The sequence below is a fragment of the Eurypyga helias genome, unplaced genomic scaffold (genome assembly GCF_000690775.1).
Source record: "Eurypyga helias isolate BGI_N326 unplaced genomic scaffold, ASM69077v1 scaffold5060, whole genome shotgun sequence".
NCBI lineage: Eukaryota > Metazoa > Chordata > Aves > Eurypygiformes > Eurypygidae > Eurypyga > Eurypyga helias.
Genome location: NW_010224922.1, coordinates 39,898 through 63,455, shown reverse-complemented (window position 1 = coordinate 63,455; position 23,558 = coordinate 39,898). Strand labels below are relative to the sequence as shown.

At 47.0% G+C, this 23,558-nt stretch overlaps 2 protein-coding genes across 2 annotated transcripts in view; both read right to left on the bottom strand.

Moving 5' to 3' along the window:
- Nucleotides 1-11,247, bottom strand: part of ATP13A5 (ATPase type 13A5) — a 31,425-nt gene extending 20,178 nt beyond the window's left edge. The window contains exons 1-8 of the mRNA XM_010147169.1: nucleotides 11,185-11,247; nucleotides 7,621-7,794; nucleotides 6,335-6,481; nucleotides 6,045-6,115; nucleotides 5,888-5,968; nucleotides 5,267-5,336; nucleotides 2,945-3,079; nucleotides 645-717 (exon numbers count right to left, since the gene is read on the bottom strand). Of these exons, the coding sequence (XP_010145471.1) occupies nucleotides 645-717; nucleotides 2,945-3,079; nucleotides 5,267-5,336; nucleotides 5,888-5,968; nucleotides 6,045-6,115; nucleotides 6,335-6,481; nucleotides 7,621-7,794; nucleotides 11,185-11,247 (814 nt within the window). The remainder of the gene's footprint in view (nucleotides 1-644; nucleotides 718-2,944; nucleotides 3,080-5,266; nucleotides 5,337-5,887; nucleotides 5,969-6,044; nucleotides 6,116-6,334; nucleotides 6,482-7,620; nucleotides 7,795-11,184) is intronic.
- Nucleotides 11,248-20,432: 9,185 nt separating this feature from the next.
- The window catches only part of ATP13A4 (ATPase type 13A4), a 39,811-nt gene continuing 36,685 nt past the window's right edge, over nucleotides 20,433-23,558 (bottom strand). The window contains 3 exon segments of the mRNA XM_010147148.1: nucleotides 20,433-20,654; nucleotides 21,166-21,246; nucleotides 23,379-23,467. Coding sequence (XP_010145450.1) covers nucleotides 20,433-20,654; nucleotides 21,166-21,246; nucleotides 23,379-23,467 — 392 coding nt within the window.

Here is a 23,558-nt window from a genome sequence, read left to right as displayed (position 1 = left end):
GCCCACGCCTTCCTCCAAGTGGTTCTCTTCAGTTCTATTTGCTTAGTTTCCATAAACCACTCTGAGCAAGAAAACCTATCCAAGGCTTTTACATCTCCCATCACCCCAGCAATTACATATCCCATCACCATCTCAACATGCTTGGGAGGCAAAAATAGCTACAACCCCTAATTTACAGGCAAGGAACTGAGAGACGGCAAAGGAAGAGCATGCCTCGGTGGGAGCCATATATCTAGACTCCGTGAAAATCGCTCACAAGTTACTTGACAAGACTGGGAAAGTAGCCTATAGCAGAGCAGGGAAGCAGGTCTTGGAAGGCCAGAGTTATTATCTAGCTGCTTGTTTGTGAAATTAAATTTTCCAAGCCGTTCGACTCTTAACACAAATTACTAGTCTCACCTATATCATTACAGATGCTGCAGATCCAGATGATAATGATGCAGATGCATCATTACCACACCACATAGGCTGTGCCCACACTTCTCACTGCCCTGCCCGGCTCACCTCCCTCTGCCCCACTCTCCCTGCAGCTCGCCCTTCATGTTTCAGCCATACAAATCAGCAGGAGCTGTGCAATTCCAGATACATTTCAACATGTTAGTTAATTATATAGGCTGATGAGGAAAATGAGACAGATGACTCACCTTCCCTCTTCGTGCAGACTGTAACCTGGACTTTGTTATGCTCCTCAACAAGGTCGTGCAGCTTGGTCGACTGCTGTTGGTGGGAAAGCAATTGCAGTGTTGAAACACCAATACTCAAGGGAAGCAGCAGGTTACAACGCAGGGATCACGCTAACCATCACAGAAACTGAGCTCTGGTGACTTATCCAGGCGAGATTTCACATGGCTCATGCAAAGTCAGGATCTGAGTTCATCAGGTTAACCTAGAACAAGCTGCTGTGGGAACATGGACCTGATCTTGTTTGCTTCTGACTTATGCTGCTGTGTCTCCCTTGGCCTTCAAGGGGCTGTACCTGCTTCATGCCAGAGTCAGTCTCCTTAGCTGCGGCCTCGCTATCTGCGATCCCTTCGCAAAGGGTTTCTTTGTGCTCAACGGTTTTATCCTTGCTCAGAGGCTACCAACCGGACAACCAAGTTGTTGAGACTTCTGTTACAAAACTGCCATTGCAAGAAGAAAAACAGAAATTCTAATTTAGCTGGGTGTCTGTGCTTTGCCAGTTTTTGCAATCTAATTCAGACAATTACATATCCTGAGATAATGATGAAGTCAACTGTCATTGCAAGGCCATTAGAGAGAAAGCCTTATCTTGATTTAAAAGCTGCAATTGCAAAAAACTAATCCCCGAGTGTGGATTTCTTCACTCGCATTGTTCATGTGAAGATGTCAAGCCAGCTTGAAGAATATCCGGAGGCCTCAAACATTGTAATTCTTCCTGCCAAAATTATCAGTCACACAATAAAACTGGCCTTGCCAAAAAAAGCTGAATGGACCTCATCTGTTCTTCACGCTCTGCAATAGCAGGACGCGACACCAGTGTTTTAAGTACAAAGGTACGCTCAAAGAGAAGCGAGTGCGTGTTCAACATGGGAGTGCTCGTCAGCCCGTAGATATTAGTCAGAGATACAGAAACATGGTGCGCAACCAACACACCTGTGCTGGCAAAAGCCCCAGCTATTTGCAAAGCCCTGGCCGAAAGCAGCCCGTGCAGCATACCCTTGGCAGGGCAGAGCATCTCCTCATCATGGCACCCCTGAGCAGCCAGTGCCCAAAGCCCCGCCAGCCTGCGACCTGCACAGGGAATGCACCTTGTGCCTCCGCCAGCCCGGGGGGATCGGAGCAGACTCTATCAAAAGCCAGCACCTGGAAGGGCAAGTTAAATTAAAATTGCCTCCTCCTGGGCAGCACTTCACAGAGCAGTTTGCCATGTCACCTTCTCAGGGCATCTTTCTAGGGGCCAAATCTTGCCCTTCCCCAGTAATTCAGTGCTGGAACAATGATTTTAGCAGTGAATTTGGAGACCACATGAGCTGTGCCTGGCTGCGTAGCAGAATAGGAACACGACAGTAAGGTCAGAGCACCCCAGAGCTGCCACCCCTTCACCCTGCCATCACCTCTATTCACACTGTGCTGTCTGCAGAGACTATAGTTCTCCATGCTGTCCTCCAACCCTTACATTTTTCCTGAAGATTAACAAAACATTTACCAGAACCCAGGAATCCCCAGTTCATTTTAACTTTTAAACCTTAACAATACAGAGGAATGTGATACTTAATATCCAGACCAGAGAGACTCTCTTTCCTGTCTGTACTTTCATTCACAATCTTTCTCCATGTGATTTTTGCCTTCCCTGTGTATTTAAAGGGGGTTCAGAAGTCAAGGAAATGTTTTCCAAATTCCCAGCAAGAACCTTCTGTGATTCCAGCAGGAAGCATCAGAACCTCACGGGGCTGCATAAGGATACTCAGTGACAGGCAAAAGTTGCATAAGATGCAGCTCAATCTATTTGCCTTTGCCAGAGACTGAAAATTTCAGGTTTATCACGGGTGAGTGCTTTAGGTCAAAAACTCAATGAGCTGAGACTGTGAGAAAATTCTTCCAAGCAGCTGTATATCCATGACAGTGATGAACATATTTGAGAAATAAAAAGCCATGTCTGTTCACTGTTAAGACCTGTTATTTAGCAAACCTCAAAAGGAGGGAATCCTCCTGAAATAATAGTAGGAACCAGACTCATGGTATAGTCCACCTTCGTAAAGTCTTACAAACCCCAGATATGAGACTTCAATCTTCTTTAATTCTTGGGAAGTCCAAGACCCTGGTATGACCCTTTTAACTCTTCTATAGAAATAAATCTGTTGCAGAATACACAGCAATAAAGAATAGCCAGAAAGAGCATATAAATAGCTAGTTGTGTCTGTGAGAGATGAAACTGCTAGCTGGGTACAGGATGGGGAGCTGGCAGGCTGCATGGCAGACTCACCTGTCTGAGGTCATACACGGTTAAGCCAATAGAAATAATTGACAGGATTATGATGGCCACTGAATATTCAGTGTAGCCTTGGCTCAGCCACAGCGTGAGGGTGAAGGCTTGGAACACGTAGAAGGGGTTTAAAATCTGCAAACACAAATGTAAACGCGTGTCAGGGGATGGACATAACATGTATCAGGAGAGACAGAGTGCGGGAAGATGCGAGAACGTTTCATTGCAGCATCCAGGAGTCTTAAACACCAACTTAAAGGGTTGTTTTGCCATACCAAGGCAGCATTCTTTCCGAGCTGTTTTGGAGTGTTAATAGTCTCCAGCTCTGAACTTACCGGTTTAGCCAAAGTTCATGGTGTTTGTAATTAAAAGCTGTTGCTAACCAGTTTCTATGCAGCAGCAACTATGCAGCAACTTGAAGTCAGACTTAGGGGACCTTGAGCCTGTTGGCTTCCCATTGTAGCCATCTAACAAAGGTGACCTTCACATTTTGGGTGCTAAGTAATTGCTACACAGGAGACTCTACCCGAATGTGGGGGAAAAGAAAAAAAGACTGAATTACTGTAAAAGCCTTTAATGCTTTGTGATTTAAGAAATTCAATGGGAATATGATATTTATTTAGAAAAAATAAAAGAGTAAAGAGCTAATGGTCTGTGGGGCCATCAGTAATCAGTATTAAACTACAGCTAAAAGGAAGGCTTGATTTCCTCATACTTCCAAACTTTAAGCTGCTCTAAACTGTGTCAGCCTTACAACCCCTGTCATCACTCACTTCAATGTCTCATGCTAAAACAGGCCACAAGCCCCACGGAAATCTGAGAATATAATTTTGGTTATTGTGATACCTAATTCACTGCAAAAAAATTAGGTGAAGATTTTCAGAGATTTGCCCACCACCGGGCTTGTCTGAAGAAGTGACAGACTTTTCTGTAGAACTGGTATAACTAAAATAGCCACTGAAAGAGCTTTCTGCATAAAGACTGGAACCAAAATGAATTATTCATCTGACAAATTTGGTCCCTGAATGAATATTTAATATTTTCTTCGACATTCACTAGGACAAAGAGACAGACACTAAATCAGGGTGCCAGTCTTCGGACACTGAAGTTGTATCTGGACTGAAATACCACCAGCTTATGGGGATGAGTGCCTCCAGGCACCACCATTAATATTTCAAACATGAAGCTTCAGCCTTGGATGGAAGTGCAAAGTTCAAATTAAATAAACTTTTTAGAGTGATACACTAGCGTTCTCTTCATAACCATCTCCAGGGGGGGACCGAAAGGCAGGTAACATCAAATCCAACTAATTTCAGGAGCCCTGGAGCTTTTAGTGTGTTTTGTAGTGTTTCAAACAAACTCTACTTAAAGTTCAGACACATACTAGCTTGGAGTCCCAGCATTCATAGCGCTTTTCCGTTTTAAAGACATTCATGTAGCATCCATAGTCCACTAACGTGAACACAGATGACATGACAGTAACCTGTATGCAAAGCCTCTGTTTACAGGTTGGCAAAATATATGTCCAGCATTTCTAGATGCAGCCTCAACAAGTAACAATCCATACGTTTCTCTTCTCTTATGCACAAGATGCATTTTCTTTTCTTTGTCCTCTGTCCTCCAAGAACAGTCCTTATTTATGCAGGAAAAAAAATTGTCTTGCATCTATGTCGTAAGAGAAAAGGAAGTTACTAGATAAACAAGGCAATTATAAAATGGGAATATTGCAGAATTGTTCCTCTACTCTTAAGCCCAGCCCTGATTTACACTGCTGTTGAGGCCACAAGCAAGCTTGTACAATGCTTTGTACTACCTCTGGACTACTAAAACAAGGCTATTAAAGAGGAAGAATTGTGTCTTTGTTGTTCTGGTAACATTTTCACTGCAGATCATTATCAAGAGCCTACATGAAAGGACAGAGTCAGTGATGTGGCTATGATCAGCCCTAGCAGCTGCAGGAAGCACGAGCACTCCCTGTGCATGCCACTGCTCAGTCACGAGGCAAGATGTCCCAGCTCATGGGAGATGTTAATGGGAACGAGAGCCTACAGCAGAGGAGGGCATCAGTCCCCCACCTGCTCTCCAAGAAGGGACACAGCCATCATAAGGGGAACATTTAGCTGTTATAAGCGTGCAGCATCCTCAGCTTCATACTCTTCCCTGTAATCTACTGCCAGGAACGTGTGCTAACAGCCATAAGAGGTTCACCAACTTTCCATGGCTTATGTCTATGAAGCATCAACCACCCATCCCAGTGTGCCCAGATAAAGTCTTCAAAACACTTCAGACCTGTCCCATCAAGTGTCAGTCTGACTTACTGACCTCTTTAAAAAGTAACTTCCAAATAGGACGAATTTCAACTTCGATGGCATTAGGCCCACACACCAGCTGCCTGTAGGAAGGTGGAGAAGAGTTTCCCATGTTACAGCTTAGTCACGTAGCTTAAAACTTCATGTGGAAAACTGCGTGCCCAAATAACATTAACACTTATCTAAAAAAGTTAAGTCCTGGGAGCACCATATGGCTGAGCAGGACAAATAAACCTCTCGGGAAGATATTGTATCTGAGAGGACTTCACACAGATGCAGAATTTTACCGTGTCATTGTTGACGAGATCTTCAGTTTGGTGCTAAACACTGTGATGAGCTTTCCAGAGGACTTTCAAGGAGAAAATGGCAAAGGAAGCCAGTCACGGCTTGCTGCGCCCTGAGCCCAAGGTGAAAGCGGTGGTGTTTTCCCCAGACTTAGCCTGGCATTACTGAGAAGATGAGCTCATAAGGTGTAAGGGATAATGATTTTGCACCTTTCTGAATGTCACCCACGCAGCTTGCACTACCTTACTACTCAGGTGAGTAGCAAGAAGCTCACATGAATTTGAAAGGAAGAATTGACAGGTCACACTGTCACAATTAGCCCAGAGGTTGACTCATACGTAGGCCATACCTGATCTTCCGTTCTTCACTTGTGAGGCCAGCTCCAAACTTGTGGTGTATGCCATGACATGTGTTGCTGTCTTCTAATGATCTAGGATAACAGGAGAAAGTTCAGACAAGGGACTCCCTTACCTCAAAGGCTTTTGTAACAGGCTGCTGACACTCACCCAACTTTCTTGAATTCTTTTACAGAAAAGTCCCATATATAACGAATTTTCTGCACCTGGATACATCTCACCTGCAAGACCAAATAACATAAATTCCTTTTTCCATTCAAGGGAAAACCATCTCTGTTACAGAAATGCTTACGCATGTTTTCAGGGAAAACCTGAGCTTATGTAAACAGGATTTGCAGGAGGATGCTGACAGAGCACCCTCTAGACCCTGCAGGTGCCTTGACTCCTATTTTCACCCACCTCCTCCCTGCCACCTTTCTTCTGTTTGATAGATGACTTACCTTTAACTGTGGCTTCATTATGGCTCTGTTTATGACAGAGTCTTTATCAGCTACAAGAGGACCACCTGCGTTACTACCAACAGGTAGTGCCGATGTAGACACATCAATCCAGGTCACCTTCTTCCGGGTGTATCTCTGAAACTCATCCTAGAGAAATAGAGCACAGTTCAGTGTCAACCCAAAACGTTGCCTGTGATACTGGGAGGTATATCTGAGATTCCCAGAGAACTGCAGTACTGTGGCATCATTGCAATCATAGCAAATGTTAGTCCGTAGTAACAGGGACAGTGGTAACAGTGTTTTAGTATCAATCAGTAAAGCACTTCCATGTCAGTCTCACAATCATCTGCATTTGCTCTGGGTCATGCAGCAGAGTAATTTCAGAGATGAAGAAACTAAACCGGAAGAGGTGCTTCAATAGCTACTGGGTGGATATTTAGCCTATGGGATCAACCTAGAGCCAGTTGGAAGTAAAAGTTTTCTGATATACTTCTGGTGTGAACATTGAGTCCTCAGCACCAGCTCCTTTGCCATACAAAAATCCTATAATGCTGTGTTATTTACTACACATCCATAGCCAAAAGCAACTCTGTTTTACCGCTATACATGCATTTGTCAGACTGAATTGTCCTTTAATCAGTTTAGACTAATGTAACTCGTTACAATGAGAATTAGATTACATATTCAGTGGTTTGAGTGCAATCATTCTAGGAATATCATTGCCACATTGACTGTTAAGTGTCTTCAGCATTTGCTCTGCCAGAATCGGGTTGGGTTTTAGTTTACAGTCATGGACTCTCAGAATATAACTCATGCCTGAAATCTAGCTCTCCAAAACCCATCTCCTTGGCATTCTCCAATAACTTTAAAGCAGAAAGGCTACTAACAGCCACAGCTTCTGAAGATGATCCTTCTGCTGAAGCCAGTTGGCTGCACCCCATGCACGTAAAGGAAGGGGCAGAGCTGTTTTACGGAACATGATGGTGGCAGAGGGCAGCTACCGGAGCCTGAGGATGGGCAGTGGCAATGCCCGAAGTCTGCTTGGTGCCCAGCCTTCAGACAGAGTACCTGCGCTCTTGTTAGCGTCAACATTGTCTTTTATGCAGTATTTCAAACTCTGCAAATAAAAGTGGTCGGTCCTCTGAAGATTGTCTTATCCCAGCTGCTCCACTTGGGAAAGTGGAAATTGATATTAACTGGCTGCATCATACAGAAAAGACAGCCAGGCCACCCTGTCTGTGAAAACAATAGTTTCTGCAAACAACGAGTTAGGAGGGTTCACCTACTGTTGTTCTGAGCAGAACGACGTCCGCGTCTTCCAAGCTGCAGTGTATGCAGTTTGCCCACACATCCCACTCCGGCTTCCAGTAGAAGAGCAGCAGCAGAGCCCCAAAGGACAAGAAGTATCCAGCAACGCACAAGGCTCTCCGCCAGCCTTGGGTTTTGTAGCCAAGTATCTCCTGTACAGCCCAGAGAAAGCATTCTTTGTTAACAAGGTTGACCTTGGTGTTTGTTCATCAGGGAGCCTAAGCTTGTTGGAAAGAAAGGCTAGTGACTGAAGCCCTCCCTCATAACTGCTCAGGTAATATTTGGAGATGAGAGTTTGCCGACTGACAACACAGAGCATTGCTGCGGCACCGCACAGATGCTGCCAGTGCCCACAGCTCGTGGGTGCCGCAGGAGCAGCCCCGTGCCATCCCCAACCCAGACCACAGGTAACAATTACCCACCCACGGGGCAGCAGGTCTGTGAGGAGGCAAGAAGTGACCCTGCAGACGTGGGCAGAGGTAGCAAGTAAAGGAAATGTTCTTGTATGTTTACTTGTGACAACGTGTGTTTTTCCAGAATCGCTTGCCAACTAAAGCATGTGGTGGGATAGTCTAACCTGCTACCATGGCTCATGTAGTTGAGAAGAGGAAATAGTGCTTTAAGTTATGAAAAACAGAACAAAAATTAAGAAGTCTCATATCTGAAATACACACCAGAAAAATGCCAGGACAACTGGTGCTTTACATGATGGAGTTTGCAACAAAGCAGAGCTCCTTGCTGAGGCCTTGTACAAACAATTGTACTGGTTCAACTTCAAATATCATTTTGAAGTGATTTAAAGGCACTTGAGTAATCACCTCTTTTGGTTTAAGAGAGCAATTAACCTGATTTATCTGAACTCTGATCACAATCAACATAAACTAAGCTGAAATCAATGCAGCTCAACTGAAACAAAGATAGTCATGCAGCCCTTATACCACGTTAGCAAAAATCCATTTCAAACCAGCTCTGTAGGTTTTAGATGTGCAGCCCTGCTGTATATACAAGATTATTCCTTCAGTGGGCACAGAAGTTTAAATCAATAACTACAGATGTTTTCAGGGTGGGAGGACAAACCAGTGTCCACAGTTAAGGAAATTCAAGGAGATTTTAATTTGCTTGCCTTTCCATAGCAGGATTTTTATAAAGACTCCAAATGCAGGCTAGAATGACAGGAGATGTGTGGGACCACAGCTCATCCATCACCCCACAGGGACTGGAGAGGGTCAGATCTGCAGCCAGAGAGGAGGCTGGGGAAGAGCTGTGGCATTAGGGCTGGGTGAGTGCATGGCCAGGAGTCACCCAGTGAGAGCATTCGGGGACTTCCAGCACGAGCTGTGCACAGGCTGCTGCCAGCGGGGCTCTCACACACAGCTGTACGCTAAGCGCAGCAACTGAGGAACCCAAAAACGCATTAGACGATGGAAGATGAGTAATAGAAGTACACCGTGCTGCTGGTTTACGCAAGTAGAGTGTACCATGAGCTTGTGACATCCGGGGGGCCCTTTCCCACAAGCTGCAGGACCCCAGCACTGCCTGGTCATGCCAGGTCCTCCCCACTGTGCCAGGCAGGAGCCTGATCCTGCTTTGACAGGCAGAAGCCCAAGTCCCCAGGGGAGAGGTGGCCTGGGCCAGTGCAGTCAGCCCCAGTACGGCTGCGACATATAGCCGATGAGCTGCAACCCGTGCCCTTCTCGGGCACAGCCCATCCTCAGGGAACACACAGTGGGCATTCATGCAGCACCGAGGAGGAAGCATTGGAGCTGAGGCAACCCACGTTCACACCTGATTTAGCCCACAAAGCCTGCCTACAGGAAGAAGAGTTTTCCAAGAAGCGCAGTACCTGGAAGCAGGGCTGCTCCAGCAAACAGGACTTCAGGAAGACACGTTATGAAAACCCCCACAGGCAGCCTTGCACAAGGCAGGCTGTGTCAGCAGCAGCCAGGGCAGAGCCAGGGCCCTCCTCTGCCAGCACACAGGGTGCAGCCACAGGCTGGATGAGGCAAGGGAGGCATCACCTGGGAGCGGGTGCAGCTCTTCTGGGGCACACAGATTCCCAGATAAAACACTGCTTGTGGCAGCAGCCTCACTCCGCCCATCATCCTCATCAGGCAGTTGGCATCCCCATTGCCTCTCATGCAAGTAGAGGTAGGCACTGAGGGCCAGATCCATACGCAGTTAGCAACTCCCTGAAGAACACTGTCTGTAGCAATCAGTATGACATAGGTGATCCCTAGCTGACTCCTTACCTGTCTCCCACAGCAGATTTTTCATTTTGTGCTGGATCCAGGCTGCTGCAACAGGCCTGAGCTCCCTAGTCTAAAACAAGCTCACATGAGCAGCAGTCAAATCCCAGCAGGATTTTACTGAAGGCAACCACGGAACCTGAAGCCGCATCACTATTAGTAGCCCTGCAGGCAATTTGATACAGAGGTGCAGGTGTGCTCTGCAGGGCAGGATCTGTCCCACCTGGGCATGCCCTGACCACCTGCAACCCTGTGGCAGAGGCACTTTCTCAGTCCCCGAGGCTGGGCAAACAGTTGAACAGGAGATGCTGGGAGGGACCTGCCAGCAGCCTCTACTTGCAGAGGACAGAGCCTCCTGTTCTAGTGAGTGTGCTACTGTGCTTCCCGTGCATGCAGCTCATAGATGTCTCTAGCAGCTACAGGACTCACAGGACTATGTTTTACACCTGGTCAGAGGCATCTGCTTCTGTGGCCACTCTGTACACTGGAAATAATGGATTCCAGTTGTTCCAGGAAAACTGGAAGAGAAAGTCTTACTCCCACCCTCACCAGACTTTGTGTAATCACTCCATGTTAGCAGGCAGAGGAAGGGTTTCCAACTCACTGTGTTTGCAAAGCACTCAGTGCAGCCCTTTGGGGCTGCTGCACATCATCAATAATCAATCAAACCCAAAGACAGAAAGTAGATTCAATTAACGTTAATAAAACACCCTTGTAAGGACAGAGCAGCTCCATAAAAGCTGCTGTAAAAGTCTGAGAAACAAGCAATTCCTGCCATGAGAGCTGAAGTAGACTTTGGTCATCTGCCTAATCTTCCTAGACCGGGTAAGCAGCGAAGACCCTTACATTTCAGAAGTGATTTAACCACTACTTCATACAATTGTCCAAGATAAAACTGATTTTTAAACACTTTCCTTATGACTTGCTTTCTGATACATGATGACCCTTTAAGGGAAAGTGTACCTATTAGTAGAGATCCTCACAATCAAGACAGAAAAGACAGTGGGTAAAGGGACGCTGCTCCCTGGCCAGATGACTTCTGGTGGACAAGGAGGTCTCTTCCATATTTCCTGCCTCTGGACTGAAGTAGTATGCTCCGCACTTAGCCCTCACGTTGCAAAAATCAATCTCGAGGTCAGCAAGGACTGATTCAGGGGTTTGCCTTCACGAAGGCTATGTTGAAGAGAGTGCCCGAATGGGGAGTGAGGTGAAGGACTGGAGGCATATCCAAAACGGGCACGTGGGAAAAGAGGCGCACAAGGAAACCAAAACCCAGCGCGGTCCCCCACTCCTTACCAGCTCATTTTCTTCATCCTTGTTGAGGAGCACACAACGGTCCTTCCACAGCTTTTCCTCCATCTGACCACGTTGTTTTCAGTCCTGGATGTCCTTGTCAGTGGGGACAAGCAATGCCAAACACAGCTACTGGCTGGAACTCAGGCTGGGGTTAAAGTCAGCTCTCACCATGGTCCTGTCTGCTGCCTTTGGAAGCCTCACAGTGCACACGCTTCTTATTAGGCTCCCAGGGGAGGAAGTAAAATCCACCCTCACGTGTAAAGCCCTTAAATGCCTGGCTTATGTAAGATGTGCGTTTGCCTCCTGGCTTCGCTGCGCTCACCAGGGTGGGACTGGCTGGAGCAGAGCTCTGGTGTCCGAGGGAGGGTACCTGTGTGGGGGAGATGGCTCTGTGCAAGGCTTGGAGGGAAATCGAGGCATATGTCAAGGAAAAGCGTGGGAGAGTGGCACAGCCCTGCACAGAGCCGACCCCAGAGCAGCCTCGTTAGTGCCAGGGGCCACCTTCAGCGTGTCAGAGAAGCGCCTGCTCTAGGGAGATCACAGCGTCTGGGCTTGGTTTCGGCGCAGTGGAGGTGTGTGCTGGAGCAGTGGTTTTCAGCGGCCTGAACTTCCCCACTAGCTCTGGGCATTGCCTCAAGCACAAGCATTGGATCAAATTCTGCCTCAGTTACAAGGAAAGAGCAACAGGGGCTGGCTGTCTCTTTTGGAAAAGCCCATCTGGGTGACATGGGACCCTTGAACAGTGTGAACCCCTGTGAGGCAGGGGGAGATGGGGGCTCCCCCCCAAAACCCCAGCAACAGCAGGCAGGCTTGGGAGTCCCACTGTGCATCTTCCACTCTCCCATATCCCAGCTCTGTGTTGTCAGAGACATTTCTCAGGCATTAACCTGAAAATGGTCTGTCTCCCCACATTCTCCTTCTGTCACAAGGTCTGAAAACAACCGTATCTCCAGGCAGGAAAAACATGCTGGATTATTGTTCTGAAGTAAAGTACATACTTGTGTGCATGGAGACAATGGCTCTGAGTTTGCTCAGACACTTTTTGGCTCAGCCACAGGGAAGCAATTCTCTATCACTGGTGGGAGCAGTGGATTTAAATTCCATAAAGGGACACAGTCTTTGCACACAGTGAATTTCCCCAGTGACAACAAACCAGGAATTCTTCTAAATTCTCCTTCCCCCAAGTGGGAGAGAGAATGATGCCCAGGCACTGCAGTGCATCATGTCTGCAGTCCTTTAAGACTCCCTCAACATGCAGCTCCATCCTGGAAAGCGCTCCAGCAACTGAGAGAAGCCCCTTTCACTAGACAGACTACTCAGGAAATAAAAGCATTTATCCACATTTTCTCTCTTTGAAAGGAGTGGCCAGACTGTCTGGCCTTAGGATGACTGAAGAGCAATTGTCACTTTGCTGCACCCTAAATCCACCTGGGGCTGGTTCTCCATAGACCAACCAGATCCATCCTTGGGGTTTCTGCCAGCTGCAGTTGTCCATGAAACAGCAATGATGGACCAAACACGGAGGCATTCCGAAAAAATCAGGGTGGTGCTCAAAAAATACACTTTTTTTTTTTAAGCATTGTCATTTTGAACTGTCTAAAACCTGAATTGAATCCATTTTCAACACAAGTAAACAGTCCTCCTTTGTCTCTACCTCTGCTCTGAGAGGGCATCAGTAAGCTCATCCTCTGCACTGCTCTGCAGATAGCCACTGTCACGCAGCTGACTAGACATGACACGTTTACAGTTATCCCACTCCCTGGGTTTCAGAAGCAGTGCCCAGCTCTGAGGGTCTTGTACCTGGCCCTTACACGAAGTCCAGATGCATCCTTTGTGGATATCCTTGTGGCAAAAGGCTTGTACACGAAGAGATAAAGCGCAACCCGCCGTGAGGAGGTGATAACCCATGACCAGGCAACACCTTCTGTAACTGTCTGGGGGAAGGAAACTCGGAAAAGGTATCATTAGCTGGGTGGTGTTACGAGTTCTCTCTATTTTAATCATCCAGGGTGAGGTGTGTTTCATTTACCGGAACATCCCCTCCAGCCTCGGGACCGGAGTCTCAGCAGTTTCACTGCCTGGGGCAGCAGGATGCCCACCACTACCACCGCAGCCTGAGCTTGGGAAGTGCCCCCCAGCCTGTGTGGAACACCCCAGCCCCAGCCCACCAAGCTGCAGAGCCAGCACCTGACACAGCAAGAAAGAGGACTCCGGGAATTACAGGCCAGTCAACCCAACTTCAACACACAGACAGATGTGAGAGGAAATTTGTCAGTCAGTTCGTAAGTACCGTAGGGATAATAAAGTGATAAGGAGGAACTAGCATGGATCTGTCACTGGAAGATCCTCTCAAATGAACCTCATTTCCTCCCTGGCAGAGAGATGCTCCAGGGAACAAGAGAGAAGCAGCTAATGAGCCACATTTAGGCTTTTGACAGAGCTCCCCATGACATACGAAGGTACAGAGAAATAGAATTCTTTTATGATGGGATGAAGGGTTGGGCCCTAAGTAGGTGCCAGTGGTTTGCTGTCCATCCCAGGGGACCCAAAATATTCATGCGTTTGTTAGCAGCTTGGATAACAGGATGGAGAGGACAACTGAAAGGTGTTCATGACACAGCTGATGGAAGTGCCTGCTTTAGAGGAAAGAAACAAGGCAGTATGATTTTGGCATGCTGGCCAAATGCTCTGAAATGACCATATGAAATTCAGCAAAACGCTGCACACAGGAGCTGGAGGAAGCAAGTACAAAATGCGGAGGTGGTGGCCGAGCAGTTGTGTGACAGAGAAGGAGATGTAGCTAACTTCAGGCTTTCTTGCCAAAAACGTGACTGTCATTCTGAGCCACAGTACCAGGAGGCTGGTGAGATCTGTAGGATGGGAGGAAATGATCCCACTGGACTTGCTGTTAGCAAGTCCTCAGCTGCAGTTCAGGCTCTAGGATGCTGCGGCCTACAGGTCAAGAGGTAAGTTTGGAAAACATGACCCATGGAGAAAATGTGAGTAACTGAGTTTGTTTAAACTAGAAGAGAGAAGCCTGAAGGGAAACATAACAACTCTTACAGTACACAAAAGAAGACAGTTAACTATGTATTTTTTTCTCTCATTCTTATTAGAGACAAGGAGAAATCAAACTAATTGCTTGTTAGATTAAGCAATTAGATTTTCAAAGTTAGTTTAGATATTAATGAAATTTTTCTAACTTAAAGGAGAGTAAAATGCTCAAACAGGCTACCTAGGATGGGGAAATCTTGTACAACAGAAGATTTTAAGGAAAAGCAGGGCAAAATGTGCCAAGGATGATCTGAGGATAGATAGACCTTGCCACAGAGCAGGGAGATGGGCAAAGTAATCACGTCAGGTCCCCACCAGCCTCACGCTCCTGTGATTTCTGCAGGAGCCCCTCTCCAAACTCAGTAAAGCACAGCACAGCCCTTAATTGCAGTGGGGCAATGGTTCCCTGTCAATTCAGATTCAGGTAACCTTATTTATCAGGACCACGCCATTTAGTCTTGGGACTAATCAGTCTGCACAGCAGTGTTCATTAAGACTTAACATTTCTCCAGTCCCACCTGTATTTCTTCTTGTGTATTTTCAGCTGTCTTTGTACTTCTTCTCATGTTCCCATCATTCTGCCCTCCTCTTTCTCCTTCCCCAGGCTCTGATCAGGTTTATTCCCAGCACTGGTGATTGTCTGATACCAAGTTATTAAAAAAACCTTAGCTGTATTGACCAGCCAAACAGAGCTATTGAAAAGCAAAGCCACCTGTAACCCGGAGCGCCCTTGCCCTACCCCTACCCGCTGTGCCCAGCCATCCCACAGGTTGGATAATCTGAGTGCAGTCCTACCAGATGGTTGAGATGATTGACATTTTTAATGCTTTTAAACAGACCACAGGCTTAATGAGTGCATTCTTCACCTCATCTGCAGGCAGGGGAGCCAACAAGGTGAGTTTACGTAAAAGTCATTCAGGTTTGTCCTGCTCTCTGGAGAAGCGCGGATGAGAAGTCGGTAAGCAGGGAACATTCCAGTTAGCTCATCCCCAGTGAGCCCAGGGGAAGTGAGAGCACGGCGTGGTGGACAAGGGCAGCAGAGAGAGCCCTGGAGAACTTGTGCAGAGATCTGCCTTTGCTAACATTTCCCTAAGACGCCAGGCGAGACCCCTGATTTTGCACAGCGCGTTATTCCCAGAAGGCTGTGTCCCTGTCTTCACTGGACTGCTTTGAGAGGAAACCCAAGGGCATCCAAGCCTCTTCAGTTCAACTCCAGCTTTGAACAGCTGCTGGAGACTCACGGCTCCAGCCCCTCTTAACTGCTTAGTCAGCAACGGGGGATATTGGCAGATTCTGAGTGGGCAAATGTGGAAGGCCAAGAGCTCCCTGCCCAGAGCCACGGCAGGAGGAGGCACAGAAGGACAGGGGAGGGACATGCTGGGGCTGCCTGCCTTTTTCATCCTCTCACTTTTCACTGTCTGAACTCTCTTCCTTTATTGGTTCACAGCAAGTCCCATCTTATTGCTCTTCAGGTCCTTTTCCTTCCTTCTGCACTTAATATTTGCTCAAGTACCAGGTGTCCATTCAGCTGTAAGGAAACGTGAAGCTGTAGCCATGCCAAAAGGTTCTTTTGAAGTATAAACCAGCAGGAAATCTGCAGAGAGCAGTAAAATAGCACACACTCTCCCCAGAGAAGCAAAAAGAGACTTGTAATTAAATTTATATTTACCTCAGCAAATGGGTCAGGCTGTATTCAGTGTAAAGCACACAGCTAATCAGGCACAACATGTTCCCTACAAATGAGCGGTCTCCTCCCCGTAGAAGTTTAAAAGGCAGCTACAACAAGCATTCAGTACCTCTGGTATGTAACAACACAACATATTCTCCAGAGTTCACAGCCAAGAGGTACTGGTAACCCAACACTTGTTCCACCTGCCCTGCAGGGCACAGGGGTGACATGCCTCATTTCTCTTCTGCTCCTGGGGATGTTCTCTGTTCCTCCTGAGGATCTTGTCAGTGCCCAGGGCCTTTTCCCTGCGGCACAACTTCCAGGCAGAGGAAGACAATCCTCATCTTACGGCATGTGCGATACCCTCACAACAGCCCAGTCACTGGGGCAGAAAGACATCCAGTGGATCAATGCCTGTCTTGCTTAGAGTCCTGGACTCAAGCCTTAGCCGAGCTCTACCATCTCTACTGAAAGGACGGGATGCTCCTCTGTGACTTTTGCTCTGAAAGTCTGTAAAGATTTAACAGGAGCAGTAACAGACCGTCGTGAGAGGCAGCCTAAGGTCTCATTTAAGTCAGCAGTAAGTGGTCAGCGAGCTCTGTGTAAGGGTGATCCCAAGGAGGAACAGAGAGGCAGGCTGGAGGCTCAGCACAAGGACCTAAAGGCAGCTGCTGGCGCCCAGGGGTGCAGTTCCCGTGACCCCTGCAGAGCTCTGCTGCCCAGAGCAGTTGTTAGGCACCGGTTGGCATGTGCATGGTGATTGCACGCAGTAGTAAAACTTGGTTCATTGAAGAATGGCTAAGGGAGCATTGCTGGTTTTCATGGCTTGGAGCTAGTGAATCAAGGTTTACCCGGCTGTGGCTGGGGTGCGAGAGGTGAGTAAGCCATAAATGAAACATGTTCCCTCTTCTCTGAACCACTTCACAGGTCCAAAAGCACTTCTTCCAGCACCTCCCAACTAATCTGTAGGTTCAGGAGAAAGAGCCTGTTATGATCTCCTAATGTCCTCTTTCTTTCTCCAGCCTCACTCTCTTCTTGAAATAGGATGCTCCTGTAACTGGAGCAATCTATCCTGTGGGCTAGGAGAAAGGCTGGGACGATTACACAATAAAGTGGGAGGCTTGTATTCTAACCCTGTCATCCAGGAAGTACTGAGGAGATTTATTCATTGATTTAAACAAGATATGTGAATGGCGCTTTCTTGGCTCCCTTTTACCTACAGTGACCTGTACCAAGTCACCAAAACTGTGTCAGTGACAAGCACCTTCTGTGTCCGCCAGCCACACAGAACACTGAAAACAGGACATGCACAAGCAGGGAGAAATATGCTTTGTATTTCAGACACACAGGACATGCAGTTACTTTCTTAGAAGAGGAATGGTGTCCCCATTGCCAACAGCCAGCCAGGAAGCAGGTTTACACAGCCGGGCTTGACTGACGGTGTGTTGGAGAGCTGCTCCTTGTATGCACTCGGCAGTCAGTCCATGGCACACGGAACCGAGGTCATGCAGCACAGCACGACCCTCCTAGCTCGGGGGCTGCCTGCCATCTCCCACAGACTGTGCAAAGGCTGTAGAGGGGTTAAGCACTCTCCGGTGGGGGATGTTAGTGTAGAATGGTCTGGGACTAATTTTCCAACATGAAGACTTTTAGAAGCCAGAAGAGTGAGTAATGAGTTCCCTAAATTCAGCTGATGGCACCAGACAGCTGCAATACGTGATAAGGGGGTTCTCTGTTTCCTTTCCTTGAAGCGGGTGGTCCAGGTACCAGCTATTTGTGCTCTCCTTTCCTGGTTGATCCTTGGCAGGTACTTTGTCTTCGCAGCCTCCTCTAACCCTCCTAAAGAGTTGTGGTGTGCATCGAGTTCCTTAGACAAAAGGTGCTGTGCGAGCAGGAAGCTGGTATGTCTTGTAAAGGTTCTGGCTTGTCAATATTGTGTACACCTTCAGCTATCATTGGCGGAGCTCTGCATCTCTTAAATTAAGCTCGGTTCTTCCGCTGATCGTGTGTGCTGCCAAGCAGGCCGAGCTCCAGACAGCTGATGAGAAAACAAAAGCCATGATGACTGTAGCAAGATAAACAAGTCATAAAAAAATGGGAAGGACAAATATAAAAGTAATTTTCTTCTTTCATTAACTAGGACAACTGTATTTCAGAAGGAAAATCAAATTTTGAAATTAGCTGTTCAGAGCGGCTGCATGGCTCAGTGGCTTGGCTGTGCTCCAGGGAGCCTGCCCCTTTGATTTAGTTGTAGAAAGCTAAGCAGGATGGACAGTCTGCTGGCAAAGATCACTGGGGCTCTGCCCAACTGGTGTCCACTGCCAGTCATGAAAGGAGGAAGTGAGCCTGGAGCTTCAGTCCTCTAGGCGATTCTTCAGCTGCGTTTGGATAGCTCGGACCACAGACAGGGACGGAGGGAACCACATCCAGGGCTGCCAGTCCTCACCTGCCCTTACACAGCCTCAGCATCTGCAAAACACAGGGCCTCTAGCCTTCACTTACCAATGGATTTTCCTGCAAACTGGGAACTCATCCCAACTTTGGAGGCATTTTTATGAACAAACATGAACAATTCCAGGTTTGCATCAAGTTACGTGGCTCTGTGGCAGGTATTTACTCTTGGGTAAACCACAGTAGGTAGGAAGGTATTTACTCCATTAGCTTGTGTCAAATTTGTCTAAAATAGGGGAAAAAAGATTTGAATCAAATAAATGTTTTATTCAAGTTGAAACATTTTTGGATTTTTTTTCTTTTTAGAAAAATAATATTAGTTATTTTTTGATTCAAGATAAATTATTTTCAAACACTGTTCTGGTACAGACATATTGAATCAAAACCATCCATAATCTCTTCTGGTTTGCTCTTGGTTTTCCAGAACTACATTTTACTATAAAAGACCAAAGAAATCTTTACCACAACTCCCAGCCTGCCCGATTCTCTGGGTCTCTGTGACAATATGGAAGTGCTTTGGCATCAAACAGTAGGAATGTACAGTCCTTAGTGCTGAAGTGTTCACAAAGTGCTCCTCAGCACCACCCAGGAAACGCACGGGCAAGTTCCAGCTGTGAGAAACAAATTGTGCAGCCGGTTCAGAGGGGACAACTCCCCTGCACACCTTATCCAAAGCAGGAAGTGTTCCTTTTCATCCGAAGCCTCCCTGACCGGTACCTTGTTTTACCCAGCTGGGAACAGAGATTGCAAAATGCAGTGAGCAGGAGGTCAGCCTAGCACACAGGGCTACAGTGATACGCGCTGGTAGAAGCTGCTTTTTTGAGCAGGTGAAACCTGCAGAGATGCACAGTGCTGTTGCATTTAGGTATGGCAGAAGCAGCGCAGCAGAGTGAGTATAAGTCCCCGTCCAAAGTTAACAGGTGAGTGTTAAGAGTTGATGAATGAGACATGGTGTGGAGCATGTGCAATTATGGTTGGAAATCAGAGCCAGAGCCTCAGATGGTTCAACTTCAGAGCATGCCATGGAATTTAATAAAATTATTCTGAGACCTAGCTAGCTCCCTGTATTTTAATTCAGGCCTTAGGCCCTTGGAGGTAGTTACCCCTGCAATATCTGCTTCTTTTGGCACTGGTAAACCAGGAGCTGATGCCAGGCGGCAGCCTAGCCATGCAGCATCTGCTCTAGTAGAGCAAGCTCACGCCACACAAAACAGCTTGTCCTTGTAGACCCACAGAATGAGATCATAATTTGCAATTATCATGTGTTTCATTCTACTTTTTTTAAAATGGATATTCCAAAGAAATACCTCCCTCACAGAAGAATCGTCAAACAATGAAATCATTCTGCTCTGTAGGTCAATAGATTAATTTTCACTCAGAAAATGCAAGTACCATGTGCTTTGAACTGAGAAGAGAGCAAACAGGTTGCCTGGTAGCCATGAGCTAGCAATAGAGCTCTGCATTGTTCCCGTCACAGGAAGAGCACAATGGTGCTAGGAGCGGATGCTTCTAGAAGGCTTTGGCTACCTGCAGCTCCTTCCATCTCCAGAAAACCAAATATTGCCAGGAAAGGAAAAAAAACCCCAACAAACACCAGACACGAGGTAGCAGTATCTGCAACCCCGGGGGCTATAGGAATTCCCTGTGTTCAGCAGCCTTTATCAGGACTTAGTTCTACTTGTTTTCTTGAAGGGGATCTCCCCAGAGTAGTGCCAGTATCCGAATCAGCTACAACTCATCTGGAGAAGCTCCCACCTTTATGGGCTGCATAATGCAGTCCAAGAGAGGAATGCATCAATGGGGTGTTGAATACTTTGCCAGTGTTCAATAAGCTGTTCCATTTACAGCTGGCAGCCATTCATACATGGGGAAGGGGACAGGAGAAACACGGTTGTGGCTTTATGCTACTGCAGCCAGCTTTCCTCCTTCCAGTTAATTTAAAAATAAGTCAGAGCTGGTTAGTCTGAGAACAGGGCAGGCACTGATGGGTCAGTTCTTCCTCTTTCTTTATGTCTCTGAGATAGTCCTTCTACAGCCAACTGCAACAGCCTGGATGTGTCCTCTGCAGTTTCCTTCAGAGTGCATCCTCATTGCCATCAAATGTTGGATTGCTATGGCCTCCCATATTTCCCTCTACTGATATTGCCACGGAATCTGAGAAGAAAGTTTCATTCAGAGGTGGCCAGGCTGAGTCCTGCTCTAACACTCGCTGCAGCCTCTTGTAATGGCTCTTCGAGTGGTAGCGGAAGGTCTTTTTCAGCAGTAGCCCTAAGGGGCTGTTCTCGATGACAGCTTCCTGTAAAAGCAAGAGCAAAAAGAAGATTCAGAAGGGCCTGGACAGAGGTTTTCCTCTCTTCATCCACAGGACACACCCAGGGCAAGTAGTGGAGATACGGATCTCCTGCCCCGTCCTGCTCATCCACATCCCTTAAATAGCTTTTTACTGACCACTTCTCATACCACCTTCACCAGAGCTCCCCAACAGAAAACTGGGACCAGTTGCTCCTGACAGCCTTCAGGATTTGAGTAGAAAACACCAAACTGCCCATATTTCTCTCACCTGAGGCAGGGCTTGAAACATCCCACTTACCAGAGGAAAGACAAGGTAGTTGGGCCTTGCATTCCCTTACATCTGATCATTCATATGTGGGGCTCTGAGGAAAGAGCATAAGGGCAAGGCAGCAGCAATGGCCTCTGGTTTACTAGCTATTACCAAGCTGGGCTGAGGAGGAGGAAGAAAGAGTGAGACCTTACCCTTTCACCTCTCCAGTTAGTGCTGACAGGTACATTCAATGAAGCATACTCACCTCGACCAGGAAGGACACAGCAAGTGTGACTGCAAGCATTATCACCATGGAGATCCGCCACGTGGTAGGGGTGCAAACGAGCTGGGAAGAAAGCAGAAGCTGTTCAACATGTGTGCACACTAGACACTGGTGGGAGCTTGTGTCATAGAATCATAGAGTCATTTAGGTTGGAAAAGACCCTTAAGATCAAGTCCAGCCCTAAACCTAGCGTTGCCAAGGCCACCACTAAACCATGTCCCTAAGCACCCCATCTACACGTCTTTTAAATACCTCCAGGGATGGTGACCACTTCCCTGGGCAGCCTGTTCCAGTGCTTGATAACCCTTGCAGTGAAGAAATTTTTCCTAATAGCCAGTCTAAATCTGCCCTGGCACAGCCTGAGGCAGTTTCCTCTCAGCCTATCACATGCTACTTGGGAAAAAGAGACGGACATCCACCTTCACAGATTCACAGAGTGCTAGGGGTTGGAAGGGACCGCTAGAGATCATCTAGTCCAACCTCCTTACAGGTAGTTGTAGGAAGCAACAACTGAACTCAGCAAAACTCCAGACTAACCAGCTCCTCCTCTCAGGACTTGTTCTCTAGACCTTTCACCAGCTTCATGTCATCAAAAGCCAGAATCCCACACTTGCTGTACACTGCTTATGAGCCAATATTTCTACTTGTCTTGGGGAATTATTGGTAAAGATGCTTTTAAACTTACGATGCATCAGAGAAAACTGTACTCCAGAGCTGCAACAGGAAATCTAAATGCTTCCTTTCTTTCTAAAATAGGAAATAATTTGAGGTCTGAGTACTTCAACTCCAAACCCAGCTCCAGATTCCCACAGCTGGCAGCACTGGCTTTCTGGCTGTAGACCAACTTATTTTGGAGAGGCATCTCAGATCCAAAATTTGGATCAGCAGTTTCTCCAGGGCTAGACCATTGCCGAATTTCTTACTGCCACTCCCTGCTTTTCTCTTCTCAGCGAATTCGGTGTACTCCCTTCAGACAGCCTGGGGGTTTTGCAGTTGTCCCCAGAGGCATTTTAGCCCCCCACAGCTGCAGTGCTGACATACCGCGTCACCACTGTCCACAATAGGACTAAGACTTGCTTTGAAGTGCCATCTCGTGGCAGATTCTTTAACTGGGTCTGCCCGCTGAGCCACTGCCCTGGAAACAGTTAGAGGGGTGAGGCAGCTTTAGCTAGGCTGCTTGGCATTGAAAATCCAGGTCCATTCCCCTTGTATGTGTTGCTCCTTCCATGTTTCATTATTTCCATTTCTAAATCCACTTGCTAACTGTCACGCAAGCATGCAGGACTGGAAGCAGCAGTAATTCAAAGCCACCACACTTCATTATTCTGATTGTAAATGTACTGAAAAAATAGCTGTGTGTTGCTTTTGTTGCTTTGTTCCTGTGACTCTTACTACAAGGCTGTAAGACTGTCACACTGGAGGAGGTTAACACCTCCCAGCCTCAACATACTAATTTCCAGGTCCACTGACAATGCTGTCCTACGGCTGATGTAGATCTTACCCTTCCCTTGCACTTCCCCTAGGATGGCATTGCACAAGGCAACTCCCAGCTTGCGTTCTGCCAGACTAAGTCAAGCCCTATTGGTATTTATTAATCAAGGATCAAGACAGATACTCTATTGCCATGACAGCCCCACTAGTCTTTCTCTACAGCTGTGCTAAACCCAAACACTGCTTTAGGAAACTTCGAGCTGTCCAAAATTTAAACAGGGAGCCTGAAAATATTAGGGACTGAGAACTGAGAACACTGTGAGTGCCAACTGGCACATTTTCTTTGCAAGAGCATCTGTGTGCAGAGTAGCACAGCCTGAGAAACACAAGTGTATGGCACTTAATTTCAACTTGCAGGGTCTAACCCCTTTCTTCTCCTGGCTTCACAACTCTCAAGACACCAGCACACTAAGCATAGTAAGCTCAGTGATGTCATCTTCTGTTGCACGTACGACGAGCTGAGACAATCAAACATACATGTGTAGCTGCCCAGGTGTCAGGATGCACAGATCTTAGTTTGGAGCCACCATATCTCCGGAACTTTCTTCAATTCCTTCATCTAAAATCTATCACTTTAAATCTGGTTTTTCTTTAGAGGTGTCACGTACCCCTGCAAAAGTCTGCGCCTTTTGTTAAAAACAATCCTAGTGCACTTATAATTGGACTGTCAGTAGGAAGAAAACCCACCTTGGAACAATACTCACATCCAGCTTAGAGTAGAGATCATCAATATCAGCAAACATCAAGAAGAGGCAAACGCCCAGCTGCCCTATGAGCACCAGTAAGAACACATCTGCAGGGACAAGAACAAGCAAATGAAATCACAGGTTTATGAGCAATCTCAGCTGCTTGCCTTTACTACAGAAGATTCTAATAGTTTTACG